The sequence below is a fragment of the Haplochromis burtoni genome, unplaced genomic scaffold (assembly GCF_018398535.1).
Source record: "Haplochromis burtoni strain Fernald_Lab_line unplaced genomic scaffold, NCSU_Asbu1 Contig_40, whole genome shotgun sequence".
In the NCBI taxonomy this organism is placed as follows: Eukaryota; Metazoa; Chordata; class Actinopteri; order Cichliformes; family Cichlidae; genus Haplochromis; species Haplochromis burtoni.
Genome location: NW_024582401.1, coordinates 721,147 through 737,606, shown reverse-complemented (window position 1 = coordinate 737,606; position 16,460 = coordinate 721,147). Strand labels below are relative to the sequence as shown.

Here is a 16,460-nt window from a genome sequence, read left to right as displayed (position 1 = left end):
TCCAAATGTCCATGCCTGTGTTTGTATTAGGGCTTACCTTTAGGTCTTAATCCAAGTTAAATGAGTGGGTTATGTAATATCTCATACCCTGTATAATTATGGGAAAAAAAAGTTGGAAAACTCTTTTTCTTTGCTCTGGTTTATCCAAATTCCCATTAGGCCTCGCAGAATCGGCATGCTCATTCGGTGCTCTTTCTGAAATTTCACAGTCTGAGCAGGTCAGCGGGTGTTGTGTATTGTTTGACATCGTCTGCTTTCTTGGCCATTGCTTGATTGGTACACATATGAGCACTCCCTGTTCCAGCATCTCCGAAGCGCACCGACTCAGACTCGAGCACCGGCTGAACTTCTGTTCACACTCCTGGGAGACAAAGACAAGAGTTGAACAGCTCGTTCCAGCATTATGTTTCTACCCGCTGCTATCAAGAATTCTCACACACACGTATAACACCTTTCTCCCGCTTTTCTCCCTACAAAGTCACAATGAGTGATTCCATCCACGGACTCCTCCTCCTCTGTCCTTGTCTCTCCAGCTCATCCCTGAGGCTCCACGTTTCCCTCTCGCTTCTTTTTTTGTTTTAAGTCACTTCATTCCAATGCTGCACAGCAACCGGGTGATTTTTTTTTCTTTTCTTTTTTCCCCCTCCCTCTCTCCCGCTTCTCCATCTGGGCCAGCAAAGGCCTACAGGGACTTATTTGGTGTCTGTCTTTATCCCCACAGCTCGTCTGTGGCCTACGGGCAAACTGCAGAGTGTGATCTGTCTGCGAGCTGATAAAAATCTCCCGTTCTCCTCAGTGCTCGTGCCCACTCTCACTTCAAAGCACTTCACCGCGCTATGTTTAGATTTAAGAAGATGGAGTTTCGACAGGGTCAGCTACGTGTTTGTGTTGTCTCCGCTGAGGTCACATTTCCGCCGTCGTTTTAAATCATGACACCATTCCTCTCAAAGGTGCCAATGTGCACAATGGGCATTTTTGTTGTAGCACCTGCATTTTCAAGGTAATGTCAAGTTCTTACAGTTTTTTTTTTCTTTTTATATTTCAAGCTTTTACCTCTAAAAAAGGAGGCATTAGATGCAGGCACTTGTTGTTCATAAAGTCATATTTCTATAGAGGAATCTAAAAGGATAAGCGTGATTTATTTCATCACTTAAGGCTCTGAGTGTCTTCCTAATTGACTTTTAAATCAAGTGGCTGGAACACTAAACAGGCCACTTCATCACTCCCCTTCCACCCAAAAATCTGGGGTTTTGTGCATTGTCTGTACTTCACAAAGAAAATTGCTGCCAGCAGTGAGCTGGGAGGCGAAAGGGACATCATGGGCCAAGAGGATGCAGTGCTGGCAAACATCTGCAAGTACTGCACTCTGCAGAGGAAATTGCTTCTTTGCTAAATTTCCAGAGAGAGTTAGAGGGAGTTGGCTTCTAGGTAGCTTCTGCTAAAGCTCAATCATACAAGGAGCAATGTTTTTTGGGGGGGGGGAGGGGGAAACACTCTTCTGTGGATTTTTCCAATCCCATTAATTGTTTTTGGAACTAAAAAAAATCTGGAAAAGCCTGGACAACATATAAGAAAGAAAAATGCACCTAGAGATACATCAGGATAAACGAGTTTTTGGGTTTTGTTTTTTTTAAACTGACCCCTTCAAACCACTGCAGTAATCCTCTTCTTTAAAGGTCCTGAAGTTGGCAGGGCTTGCATCAAAGCATCTGAAGGTCAAACAGATCAACCTCACGACATTTTCAGCAGGCCATTGGAGAGCATGAGTAGCTGGATGCAATCATCAAAGACTCCGTCGCCGGCGGTGGCGTCAACCCCCACATCTAAAAATCTGTGACCGGAAGGAGAAAACAACAGAGGACTGTTTAACGCGTGCTGTGGAGATGATGCCTTCTCAGAGCACAAACGCATGACTCAGCACAGCTGGACGGGGAACTGGCAGAGTCATGCTGCTGTTTTTGGTTTTTTGTTTTTTTTTAAAAAAAACCTGGTTTGAACTTTAAGGCTGTTTCTAGACTTGTGCGCACTCTCTGGTTACATCACAGGGGGAAAAATCTGTTTCTTACACACATGAAGACATGCCTTTTGGAGGCGTCATAGCCTGGAAAGAGGGGACACAAACCATCTGCACACACACATACACATACACACTTGCAGGGGTATTTGGATGTTATTTCAGTGAACAGTGGGAGGCTAACAGAACCGCAGAGGAAGACAGGAACAGGGACACGGCCCCAGTAAATAAACAACACCCCATGGCCACTGCCATAGCCACACACACTAACACACATGGAACAGGTTTAGGATCCATGTTGAATGAAGATAGGTGCGACAGCAAAGCACACCAACATGTAAGTTCCCATTCTAAAGTCAAAGGCTCCTTTCCAGAGGTTACTGGAACTGGAACTTACTGATTTGGTTTAGCAAAACATCTGAATATATTGTTAATGCTACAGTCACACAAGGGGAAAGCAGTGGTTGAAGGCTGTTGCACAGCCAAATTTGTTGTAATCTCATTGCCTTTGAGCTTCAAAGACAGACTAGGTCTTCTTCAGAGTGACTTTTTTGCATCAAGACAGCATTAAAACATCAATAAATTAGTCTGCTATCAGTTTTAAATTGACTGGGGCTACGTTAATGATGAATTGTTATGAATCTTCAAAAATCAGAAAGCTGTTCCTGTCTGCATACGCAGAAATTCGCATTAACTACTCGCATTCAGAGTCCAATAAGGACTTCTTAGATTTGAAACAGAAATTTAGGGATAGTGCTGTACTCGCTACAGGACAGCAGTTCACCTGTAGAGTGACACCGTATAGGACTGTAACCCCAATACACCACCAAAGAAGTTGAATCTGTGTTGCAAACAGACGTGTCATAGATGAGTTGCATTGATCTGGGGAGGCTGACTCAGCGTGTTGGCAAACTCTGCATTTTTAAATTAGACTAGCAAGTATTTGCTAACTTTTGCTAGTTTCATAGTGATTGTTTGGAGACCAGTTGCAACCAGAAAGATTTTATACATGAGGACTAAAAATATATAAATGAATAATACAGCAACAACCATTAGCCCACCATCATGACAGGTCTCCACTGCTGTTTTGCTGCTGTGCTGTGTGCCTGAGAGCAGCAAGCAGCAGGTACTCTGACACCGAGCTGACATAAAAGTGTACATACATTATGGGGCATAAATAAAGCAGCACTTAGGTATATTTTCAGTTCTTTTAGTTTGAGGAGTACCTGCTGAACTCTGCAGTCTCTACTGTGCCATCTCTCTATCTCTTTGTTTTAAATCTCTGTGAGTACGCTATGATAGAAGTATCATTATCAGGGGATGAACACGAGGCCCTCTGCAGACATCCTCATTGCCCTCCGAGGTCCATGCAGACACTACATTACAATGCACCAACTATGCATTAGTCCTCCAGGTGGACTTGGAGGGGAAGAAAAAAAAAAGTATAATAAGAACAGCTACTCACCTCTGATGTCTGCAGCTGTCTATATGTGCATCAGCAGGAGGGTAAAATCCCAGCCTCAGTCTCTTTATTACCCACAGAAAGGCTCAACAGTGTTAAAGAGAAAGATGCAAGCACCAATGTGTATGTGCGGTCAAACTGACTAGCAAAACATGGAAACAGCCGCATCTGTGAACACCATCGCCCGGCCGTGTTTAAAATCTCATATTTGGAACCAATAATTCATCAAAAAATCCAGCTGCTTTGCACAGATGCTTTAACTTTAAAAGACAAGCCTACTTTGAATGCTGTGTCATCATTCTTGGCTGATGGCAGCTTAAACAAATCAAATCCTCTCTCACTCTCTCTCTGTGTTTGTCCACTTTTAGCCAGTAGCGTCACTGGTTTTCACAGCGATGTGCACAATGTTGTGTTGAGTATGCTTCCTCTCTCACTTCTCTGATGCATGTAAAACATTGAGTCTATTTGGAGTTCATGTAAACAGTTTGAAAGTTTAAACCGGAGAAAATGTATTTGGACAGATAAATTAGCTTTGCGTGCGGCTGCTGCAAAACATACGAGTCACCAGCACCGCTCTGAACACTCTGTAGCTAATGAGACAAAATATCTGTTGGCCCGGTTTGTTTCATCCTTACATGGACCTCTAGCACACTCGTCTAGTCAGAGCCTGAACTCAACTGTAAGGAAATGTAAAGAGCCATTGGAAGGTCAGAAGCTGAGGCCTGCACAAACACTAACAATGATGACAATTACCAGCAGATTGGCCTATTACCAAACTAGACTGCATTCCAGTCTGAATGTGTGTAACCTTTGGTCCCCGTGTGTGTGTATGTGTGTGTGTACCATCTGCTGCTAACGAGCTCTGTGTGAGCAGGGTCCAGGTGTGGGAGTGTTTAGTGTACACTGGGGGGCAAGTGAGCCTCCTGTTTGTGATCCGCACACACAGAGCCCTCCTAATTCGACATAATCTTGTGTGCCGACGGGCTCGATTCGGCTTAGCATGAAAGAGGTGCTTCGACCTTTTCGAGCATGAGCTGGTTATTAGCTGGTAACTATGCCAACAAACTGCCTCACAAGAACACTGCAAATCCAAGAATTTTGCCTGGAAAAAAAAAACTTTCTTTTAGAAGAAGATGCTCAGCCCAGTGGCTTTGCAAAATAAAGGAAAAACACACACGAGAATGAAAAATAGAAAAATCACTGCTTTGGACCTGACATGGTTATCAGTGGTTAACATGAGTGTTAATACTCAAACTACTACTATTGTTCCTCTTATCTTGCCTTAGTCGAGCTATATGATTATGCAAAGACTTCCACAGCCAAATTTGAGGACCCTCGATGTGGATGCACATCGCAGCTAAATAAAGAAGCGGTAAAATGTTGCTCTATCTTTAAAAAAAACTGCAAAATAAGAGGAGGATGCTCTCGCAGATTAACGATGATACCTAGAGTATATCAAGCAATCCACTCATGCCGACGTTAGAAACAACTTATCCCTAAGAACGTTAAAGCCAACGGCAAAGAAGTCGTCTTAACTTTACCGTCACTCAACCCTAAATAGGATTAGAGCTTTAAAAAAGCGCACAGCTGTTGTGCTTGTCTACATTTAAAAAGCGTGGTTGAAATTTAAAGATTTGTTCACCTCAAGAAGTGCTTTTCAAAGCTTTCAGGTGAGAAAGCACCCACTCAAAGAGAACGTACAGTGTCAGATTTGGCTCTGTAGTCATTAACATTTTAAAGCCATGTTTGGATCAAACTTGTTTTTGCATGTGTGTTTTTGAATATATATATAGATATATATAGATATATAGATATATAGATAGATAGATATAGATAGAGATATAGATATATATATCTATATCTATATATATCTATCTATATATATAGATAGATATATATAGATAGATAGATAGAGATATATAGATATAGATATAGATATATAGATATATAGATAGATAGATATAGATAGAGATATAGATATATATAGATATAGATAGATAGAGATAGATAGATATATAGATATCTATAGATAGATAGAGATATCTATAGATAGATATCTTTATGTTTAAAACTCTAGCTGTCAGCAACTAGTGGCAGCAGTAGTTAGATACTCTTTGGCTCACAGGTTCCTGCTTTGTTTGGTGTTCTCTTCTACATGTGCCTCATATTTACAGCTTCTTTCCCCTGTTCTGTTTTTTTCTCCCTCTTATCTATTCTATCTCCTCCCACGGGGGAGTCAGCAAAATCTCATCACAGTGATTTTTAGGGAGGGTGGGGGGAGAGAGAGGATGGATATCGGGTGGGTTCCGCCTCATCGTGCCAGTCGGATGCAGGGCTCGCGGGGTGATGTTGCCAACAGGAGGTGGGCATGGGGTGCCAGGCACAGGCTCCTACTGAGACACATGCTTAATTAGCATCCGAGATGGATGGAGGGAGGAAGAAAAGCATGGATGGATGGCAATACAGGAGGCTAATTATGCAGTTTGAAAAGAGACGGCGGAGTAAAGCGTCTTGGAAAAGGCGAATCTTAGCATCTCAGTCAGAGAATGAAAGCGCTGCTCAGGCATTGTGTCAAAGCACTTGGACTCTCATTTGAGGCTTATTGTATATATGAACATCACAAATTTCCAGCACAGCCAAAAGTGCTTCAAGAAATTCATTTCCTGAGCTCTGGCAATGCTTTCTGATGAATGCGACAGCTGCGCTGCTAGAGCTGAGTGGTGTGTGTTTTTCAATGCGTATCATCTGGCACTGTCAAGGCAAAGCTTTCTAATTTGGAAAAATGGAAAAGTGGCATTCTGCTCATTCACACTCGCGCACGTGCCAACCATTCTGTCATTGCGAGCGTTTGTCAACTGGCGAACTGCGGCACGTGCGATGACTCGACACAATTATAGACTTTATATCCTCTGTTATGTTTAAGCTCGTTTGCTTTCCCACGATGAGAGAGTATAAAAAGCAGTCTCTGGATATTCTTATTGTAAGGTTTTAGTGCAAACTACACACAAATAAATGCAAATGAACACAGAGGAAGTGCAAGCAAGATTAAAAGGGGGGCAGGTTATGCTCATTTGCTACCTTCATGTTTTTTTCCATGGTCTTCATTACAGTAGCTTTGCATGATTCATGGTTAAAACTAATCTCCCTTCTTCTGGGCCTCATACTTCATCACCTGGGTTATAAGAGCTTTCCTCTGATTGGCTGCCCCTCAGAAGGTTTAAACTGCAGGTGGGTGGAGCTTCTGTGTGGGCAGTTACTTCTGATTTTTAATCTGAGCACCCACTGTTGCACTAACAGTGTAAATATGACAGAAAATAAGGTAAAGCGTTATTAGGTCCCCCTTTAGTTTCACCATATGGCACTACTCCCTGTCATTGGTGTGCATGTGCAGAATCTGGCTTTCTTTCAGCTACCGCCTGCACATGACATTAACTTTGGCAGTGATAGCTGCACAGGCACAGCAGCAGCCATGCTGTACATACACACAGTGTTTTATATGAAGCCGTCAGGTTCATCACCATGATGCTTGAGGAAAAGTGCATTTGATCCCTCTCCACCTTTCTGAAGTTCTTTTGCTCACTGACCGCCTCCTCAGAAGTCTGACTGCTGCATTTCCCCTCTTAACCGAGATGAATTTCATATTGCTGTTTTACCAGTTGCCATGGTGAGACCGAGACTTGTTTCGTGTGTTTGTTTACTTGCATGTATGTGTCTGTGTACACCGCAGCAGTATTTCAAGGCACATCATCTGGCACTAAAGCCGGCTGTCTAATTTAGGGGGAAATGGGCTTCCGTCTGAAAAGCATCCATATGACAGGCATTCATAATGTGTGTTTGGTGTGTTTGCGTGTGTGTGTGTGTGTGTTTGTGTGTGTGTGTTTGTGAGTTAATAAAGGGATCATCCAGACCTTTGGCTGCAGGCTATTATGTTAATACAATCAATGGACAAAGAATTTCACTCATTTTATCTAAACACACATTTCCTCCTCTCCTCATCATTCTCTTACTTCCCCTCCTCCTCTTCCCCCTTTTTTTGTCTGTTCACAGTCAGAAGATGTATTACGGCTTGTCCAACACACAGACACACACAGAAGGTCTTCCACCTGAGTCCCAGATTCTTGCTGCTGCTAATGCCCCCTTTACCTCACATTATTATGCATCTCTTTGCATAATGGCCCCTTCTCTCGCGCACACGCTGCCATCCAAAGATGGAGAGTTCACTTTCTGACATTATATTAAAACTGCACACAGACACACACACGCACACAGCCCTCATGACTAGCACAATATTAGCATACTATATACACACACAGGCACAAAGCCACTTCAGCGAGTCAAGTAGCAGCCTTGCCCTAGCCATAGCTCTGATGTGCTTCACTTCCTGGCTCCCATTCAGAGGCATTAGAGCTCTCTACATTACAGAGACATGCTAATGATATCTGGTAATGCGCCACTGCAGCATTGACATGCAGAATGAGTTTGAACTCATACATGCATGCAAAACAGAGCGATAGACTGGTCTTGCATGAAGTCATGCGGACTCTTTTCATAGTGTGTCTGTGGTTTTAAATGCTGTGTACGTTTGCTGGCTTGCGTCGTTTTGATAGCCTGGATCAAACGTACGACTGTTTGCCTTTTTCAGATTTCCGGGTGAGCATCTGTCAAATTCACGATTAGCTTGTTTATGTCACTTATTGTACATATGGTTGTTTTTGTGTGTTTGACCAGCTTTCTAGCGCGTGTGTGTTGTGCTGCAGTGGTGGATGGAACGTTTGACCATTGAAATGTCGATTGGGTAAACAGCCTGTGTTTGTATGGGAAAACTGAGAGTCCAGAATGCAGATAATTGAAATTGTGTGCTCTCCCCATGTCTCTGCCTCCACACTCCTCCCTCCTCTCGTGCCCTCAGGGGCGGCTTGTTTAAAACCATTTGTATTGTCGCGATCTTGGAGCACGAGCACTTGTATGCCGCTAAATTTGATGGTAAACGTTAGACTTAAGCTCCAATTAAGTTGGATGATGGTGTTTATGGTGCAATCACTGTGCTAAAACACCGATGCATCTCAAATTCCCCTCATTTGTACAAATCCTTAATAAAATCCAAAAATGTCTTGGATCAGGGGTGTCAAACATAAGGTCTGGGGGCTAGAATCAGCCCGCCAAAGACTCCAATCTGTCCCACTTGATGTCTTAGGCAGAGGGGCATAGATTTTAGACTTTTAACTTGTATATTCATGAGTTTTAGACCTTTTCCTGCCATTAAAGACCTCCTCATTAATAGTATACCAAAGTAAATAAATAATAGATAAACAATGAGATGACAGAAATACAGATATACTTGAGATATATGTTTTTATGGTGAGTCCAAAGCATAAATTTTAATTATTACAGGACAGTCTGAGCCATTTTCTGTAATTTTACAAACCTGTTACTTACTTTTTAGTCCCAACATGTCACGCTAACAGATTTCTTCCATGTACTCCAGCAGTGTTTCAATATCATGTACAAAAACTGACACTGCTACATTTTTAAATGCTTTTGTCCAGCACGAGTCAATTTCCAGCTTCCAGTACAAATGGTGAATATGATTAAAAAATAAGAGCTTCTTAGCACACCTCCTTATTATTATTATTATTATTATTATTATTATTAATATATCCTTTAGTTAAACATGTAGCCTCATTGAGATCAAGGTCTTTCTTTCCAGAGAGACCTCAACCAAAAGAAACATGCAAGGACTGAAACAGCTACATAATAAAAGGCCACATTTTACATGATCACACATTCAGAAAGAAATCTACGAGAGTCGTTGCAGATGGACAAAAATCTAATATTGGGAGCAGAGTGCACCGTGCAGTGACCTGCAAGTCTGTATTGTGGTCAGGAACATAAGAAAATGAACATAGCATGTTTTTTTTTTTTTTAATTGGCTCTCATGCCCTGTATGGAAATATCTGTATTCATCATGGGTTTTCTACATTTATTCACATTTCCCTTCCTCTGTAAGTAATTACAAAGAGCAGGCGATAACCTGTTATCCAGGAAAACAACGGAGAGACTTGGAGAAAGAAAGGGGGGGAAGAAATTTAGCTGATTGTTTTTCTGCTGCGGTGTTTCAGTGAGGATGAAAAGTTGACCTGAAAATGCAGGGCTGTGTACCAATCCATGTGGAAACTGTCTTTGCCAATTTATCCGCCTAAGCATGTGGACGGCTTTAATCATTCGGTCACTTCCTGGTGATGGCCTCTCTGATGAGAAACACATCAACCGTCTTTTCAAATCATACTTTGAATTTCTTCTTCTTTTTTTCTTTACACGTGGCTGGCATGTTTGAAAGAACTGTACACACACACGCACACGCACATTTATCAAAGGGGTACAGCATCCACTTGGAGGCGAGTGTTTATGTTACCACATGTGGGGCATTCCACGACTCCTCGCTCTCTAATTTTTGTTTATCCTGAAACCTTAAGGCTGCACACGAAAGCACGTGTGCTTTGAATGCTTAATGTACATCAACAGAGTTAAATTACCACCGGACTACTGAAATATTACTGAGGTTAAACATGTAGCCTAAGGACATGTGTGGTCTGCACTGCAGGGTTTAGCTCCTTAAATAGGCCTAAAACTTTATTTATTCTTTCAGGTGACTTCCATCGAGGGCGTTGTGGGTTCGGTGTTTGGGCCATTTTGATTTGTTTACTTATATTGCTCGTCCTGTGTTTCCTCACAGATGGCACCCAGAGGAGCCGACTCTCGCCCTGACCACCAGTATGAAGAAATAGACCGACAGTACCTCACACAGCCCAGGTGAGACAACTGTGTGTGTGTGTGTGCCTGTTTTATTCTTCAGAGCAGGAAATGAAGGGCTAACTTTTTGCCACTCCCTCCCTTTGTGTCTCCCCCACTCTCACAAGCGCACACTCACACAGAGCGCAGCACAGACTAATCCTCTTTGGAGCTTATAATTAAATCTGGAGTGTTTGCCTTGGGAGTGTCTACTCATCCCAGGAATAGGACTGATCAGCTCTCCAGAGAGCAGGGCACAGGCAGAAGGATGTCTCTCCCACAGACACACACAATCGTGGAGGATGGTTTGCTCCCATGCAGGATGTATAACCTCTAGTGTGGGTTTAATGGAATTGCACATTCCTCCTGTTTGCTTAACCGTGCTCTTGTCAAGCTATATAGCACATATACATTTGCCCAACCACGCCAGAATATTCACTGTCTTATGCGTGTAAGCGTGTGTATGCTCATGCTGAGCAAACGCCATTTTCGTGATGTTCGCGGCCCGGCAGCTAAGTGGAGCGTGGAGTGGCACTGCGCATGGAAAGCGAGAGGAGGAGAATGAGGAAAAGAGGGGACACCGGGATGGAGAGCAGGAGAGTGAGAAAAAGAGAACAGTCATTTCACGGGTTATTGCCCCTCCTGATATGACAGGCACCAGGGAGCGCAGACATCAGCACCAGCTCTGGGGGTACGAGGCGCACTGAGAATCTGAGAGAGAGAAAGCAAAGGAGAAAGAAGGACATAACCAAGCTGCGCAGGGATAGAGAGATTATCCAGCTGTAACTAGGGGGACAAACCCAAATGGAGGCAGGTTGAAGGAGATTTGAATGACCTTTGATAGACCAAAGCTTCCCTTTTATTGCACTGTGATAATCCATCAGTCAGGTTGGCAAGTAAAAGTAAAACAACTTTTAAGTCATTTCAGCATCTCTGATGTGTAGATTTGAATCTCCTTGGATTTGGAGTTTCTTGTTTGGCAACACTAGAAATTTGAAGATGCTTTATTGGGAACGTGAGTTTATCGGGAAAGCGTGAACGCTGTCCCAGCCAAGGATGAAATATTCCAACAATTACTGTTTCGCAGCACATGATAGTGTTAAAAGTCTAACTCTCAGCTCATAGGTGGATAAATAGATGGATAGATATCATAGACTAAAACTATTCTGGGAGATCTTGAGTCATTCCTGAGTCACTCGGAAGTTCAAAATAATACTCGGGCAGGGAAAGCATCAGTTTATATGCCGGGATGTGGAAAATGGTGGAATGATCTCCGGCACCAGAGAAGTGGAGATGCAATAGGGAATTGCTTCCAGCAATATTGCTTGCACAACTTCAGCTGTTCGCAAGCAGAGACAGCATGCTAACGCTAAGCTAGCTCAGTGATGATAAAGCTGAGTGCATGCTGACCCCAGCCCAGCAGCCAGAGCCTGAACTTCACAAGGTAACAGAAGCAGTGATGAGCAGTCTCGCTTGTAGCTTCATAGCCTCCATCTCTGTCTGCTCTACAGTAGTCACTGTGATGATGTAATATGGCCTCAGGTTTATATTGTCAACTGGTAATTATGAGACAATGGGTTTCAGGTTGTTTTCACAGAGTAACACGAAAATAAAGTAACAAGTACTGTAACACATTACGTTTTCTGGCGAGTAATTAGTGAACATACTGGAGAAATGTGTCATACCTTACTCTCTCTTTTTTTTTTTTTTTTGAGTGAAATGCCAACACTGACCTTAACAAATCAGCAACCACATTTGATTTTAGTTTGACCAATCTCCCACTCAAGACCGCCCCCTTGTGCACATCTGGACTCCTTCCAGCACAGCTGCTATTTTTAGATTGCTTTTTGTGCAATTTCATCATGAACCTCAAACTTTCTCCGAGCCCAAACATCCATTTCTGCATCAACCTGACCTGACTTTGACGTTGCCCCTTTCCTACAGTGAAATTCGAGATAAATGGCCATTGTTTTGACACTGTGGATGGGGCCCAGCAGACGTCACAAACACACAAGTCCCTGGATCAGAATGAGTTGTCCGAGGAGTGATCTGAAAATAGCTGCAGCACTGCGCAAAGGGATGAACCTACAGAGGGAAACTGGCCATTTTTTTAATTACACAGATGGGCTGAGTCATTATAAATTGAGTATGTGGGTTTAGATGTTGGTCAGGCAAATCAAGCAATTTAAAGATCTTATGAAGTCTGGGAAATCTTACTATGTAATTATTTTCTATTTTCTGACATTTTTATTAAGGAAAACTTAATTAACCGATGATGAAAATAATCATTTGTACCGCCTTAGTGGTCTCTTGCTCTAAAATGTTTTTAGAGCATATAAATGATAATAACAGATGCTTTATGTTAAAGTGGCCTCCATCAGATTCTCTGGCTTTCGTAATTAGACACAAACACAACAAGTGAGGTTCAAATAATGTTCATTACCTCGAGAAATTTCCCTCACTCTTATTTAACTTTCTTCATCTCCTCTTTGAAGTATTTTTGGGCCCAAGACCCATAGGATGTGATCCACTTGAAATGCATATGCTACAGTTAACACGCTTCTGGGGACATTTGAATCAGCAACAGAGCAAAAGGAAAAAAAAGCCAGAGCAACAAAAGGCAGAGGAGAAGTGCCAGATAGAGTTTGAACAATATTCAGACTCACATGTTTGTGTTTTTGTTTCTGATGTTTCTGTAAAGATAAATCGCGGCTCCTCGGTCCCCAAGAATCCTCTGACTCTCTCTAGCATAAATACCAAGGCGAGAGGAGGAGGGGGGCACAAATATATTCCGGAATGTGCTTTATTTTTTCTTTCCTCCTCCTCCTCCCTCTTCTTCTTCTTCTTCTTCTTCTTCTTTTTTTTCATCGTGAGGGGGAAAAACAGGAGAAAAAGGGAGAGCAGACACAGCAGTGAATTGAATGCATTTTTCAAAGTGGAGCTGAACTTTGTGCAAAATCCCCCCGGGGGCCGCCATTATTGAAAGCCATTTCCTCTCAAAATGAGTGCGGCTCCACCATTGGCCTGGCTCTCATTAGCATACATTTGGCCTGCCTTTGTGTGGAGCCGGCTGGGGCTGCAGCTGGAGGGGTGGGAGGGAAAGAGGTGAGTGTGTGGGTGTGTGTGCACAGATAGTCCAGGAGATGTATAAAAGCATCTCACAGATGGGTGGATATGGAAAGGAGAGGTAGGAGGTAGGATCGGTGATGTGGAGGCATTAAGGGCTTCAGGTAGAAATTCAAATATTTCGCTTTCAGTCGTCGGTATGCGTTAACAGATTACAGTTTTCCAAATGAAAGCACTTAAGTTTAGAAGATGTTTCTTAATGTTTTTTCCAACTCTTGAATGTTTGTTGGCACTTTGTGGTTATTGTGTTGGGAAAATATGGGGCTTAGTGCTAAGGGCTACTGCATGGCAGCCAAGAAGAGAAGCTGAAGTCTGGCAAAGAGGATTTGGAAAGAGGGCTAGAAATGGCAGCATCGAGAGGTTTGCCCCAGGGGGAGGATAGTGCTGCTTTTGGCTCTTACCGCCCTCTCCACCGGCCATTAACGCTGGGGTGCAGCTCGACCTCCAGATTGCCCCCCGTGCTTTGGGAGGCACACACACACGAATGCCCAACACACACGCGACCATATGGAGAATATTAACATCATTACCAATTCAAAGCAGCGGGTCACAGGCGCGACGACCCAGCCCCGGGTTATCCAATCAGAGTGCCTTCGTGACCCGTTTCCCCAAGGTGATTGGATTAGGTTGCCAGGTTGGCGTAGCAACGTTTATCTCCAGGGCTGATAATTGGCTGATTAATGTGCAGCCGATGGCCAGAGAGTCAAGAGAGCACAGGGCTTCAGTCAGGAACCACAGTGAAGCTTCTCTCACATGTGAACAATGGAAATTATCCACCGAGAAGGACACAGAGGTTGGGCAGTATGTAAAAACTGTCCATCTGGCCACAGTAATCCCCCAACAGTGTATTTGTGGAGGTGTGTGTGCCTCCCTTCCCTCACCAAAGGAAAACCAATAAAGGGCACCTCGTTGTCTCTTAAATGATCAAACAGGTGAGGGTAACATATGCTGCAAAATGGTCAGGGAACAACCTATAACATGTGGTAGAGCTGAGCAGAAACTAGCAACAGTTGGACATAAGAATGTAGACATTTGTTCTACTCTTCTTAGTAAGTGTAGGAGGAAGACGAAATTAAACGACCAAATTCAGACAACATTCACCGGTGTGAGACATGTTGGACTCATGAAGACCTCGAGCAAGTTCATCTCTCTGCACCTGTGTTTGCACTTAGCCGTTCTAAGGAGGTCCTCATGCTTGAATACTTGACAAGTGACTGAATCCTGTATGCTCTTAACAAGCACTCTCTGCTCCTCCTTAAAAACCAGGGGCCAACTTCTTGATTGTCCTTAGCATGCTGAGTATCCGCTGCTATGTGGGAAAGTGTCCCTTAAGGACTCTCAACTGACCCTCATGAAAAGTGCACATGCTCTGTTCCTGGCTTTACAGCCTCTTGGCTTTCTCCACCACGTTTCAGCACTTTTCACTCCGGTTATGTCCGGTTATTGTTGGGTTTTTTTAACAAAGTACTGCACAAATGTCTTGTGCAAAACTTTAGTTTTTTTATTTTTTATTGTTTGTTGAAACGCAAGTCCTGTAAAAATTATGTTCCTCCCTCCTGTTGTCTGATTTTTGCAAGTTTTTCTCACTTGCATGCTTCAGGTCAACAAAAAATGTTTTTATATTAGACAAAAATAACCCAAGTTACTACAAAATGCTGTTTTTATTATTATGATTAAATTTATTAAGGGAAAATAAGTAATTCAAACCTACAGGTGGCTTTGTGTGAAAAAGTAATTTCCCCCTAGAACTAATGACTTGTTGGGCCGCCCTTGGTAGCGACAACTGTATTCAAGCGATTGTGATAGCTGGCAATGAGTCTTTCACATCACTGTAGAGGAATGCTGGCCCATTCATCTTTACAGAAGTGTTGTAATTCACCCACTGGAGGGTTTTCAGCATTAACAGCCTGTTGAAGGTCATGCCACAGCAGCTTAATCAGATTTAAGACTATAACTCCAAAAAACTGTGTTTTTTATTTTTTGAGTTATTCCGAGGTGGACTTGCTGGTGTGTTTTGGATCATTGTCCTGCTTCATAACCCTTGAACTGCAGGACAGACTGATGAATTTCAGTGACTTTGTTTCTCAACAGTATCTGTGGCACGATATGTTGCTGTTTGAGATCTTTTTGCTCTACTTTACTTTGTCAGACAGGCTCTATTTAAGTGATTTCATGATTTAACAGGTCTGGCAGTATTCAGGCCTGGATGTGACTGGTAGATTTGAGCTCAGCTTTTCAAAAAAATGATTAATCACAGCTAATTCATCATTTAAGAAGGAGGGCAATTGTTACTAGCAGCGTGTCACAAAACATGTTTGTTTGTTTTTTTGTCCAGTCTCTAAAAAAAGGCCAATGATAGATAATGAGTATCTTTGCACTCATTTCAATAAATTGCTGCATTTATTTCCCATTTGCCCTGCAAGCTATAAACAAATGAGGGCTGGCTCAAGTGCTGAGCTAAAAGTACTGTATTAAACAATTGTCACATTTAATCACTTATTTCTTCCGCACTGTTATTTCTCCAGCTGGATATAAAACCTTCGAGTCCCGCGTCTCACACAGTCGCTCTGCAAGTGTATTATCATTTTACTGCAGTAATATTGTTAGCGCCTGAAGTTTTTGAGCTCCTGATGAATTTATACGGCCTTTTCAAGGTCAGTGGAGAAATGATATTTGTTGCTGTCCCTTCTTTATTAAACCTCAATTCAGCATCTGCCAGCTTCAGGAGCGATCACCTGTGTCCCCACCCGCTGCCGTCCAGCTGTCAAATGACTCACTTTAAACTTCTCTAACTCATTTAAAGTATATTGTCTCCATAGGTCATTTCATTCCTCGGGTTCTAGAGAGTTCTTATTTCCGCTGTGCTTTTTTTCCTGCATTTGCCCCATAACAGCTGGTAATGGCTCAGTAACCGAGACGATTGGTTTAGAAGTTTGTGCGGCCCACCCCTCCCTCGCTTTATTGTTAAATAATACCAATAAATAAGCAGCCCAAGAGTATGGAAAGCAGTGTGTGTGTGTGTGTGTGTGTGTGTGTGTGTGTGTGTGTGTGTGTGTGTGTGTGTGTGTG

General features: G+C 42.7%; 1 protein-coding gene across 3 annotated transcripts in view; it reads left to right on the top strand.

Moving 5' to 3' along the window:
* Positions 1-16,460, top strand: part of pard3ba (par-3 family cell polarity regulator beta a) — a 190,611-nt gene that overhangs the window by 161,879 nt on the left and 12,272 nt on the right. For all 3 annotated transcript variants that reach the window (XM_005920031.3, XM_005920030.3, XM_042219931.1), the window contains one exon: positions 10,210-10,286. In XM_005920031.3, the coding sequence (XP_005920093.1) occupies positions 10,210-10,286 (77 nt within the window). The remainder of the gene's footprint in view (positions 1-10,209; positions 10,287-16,460) is intronic.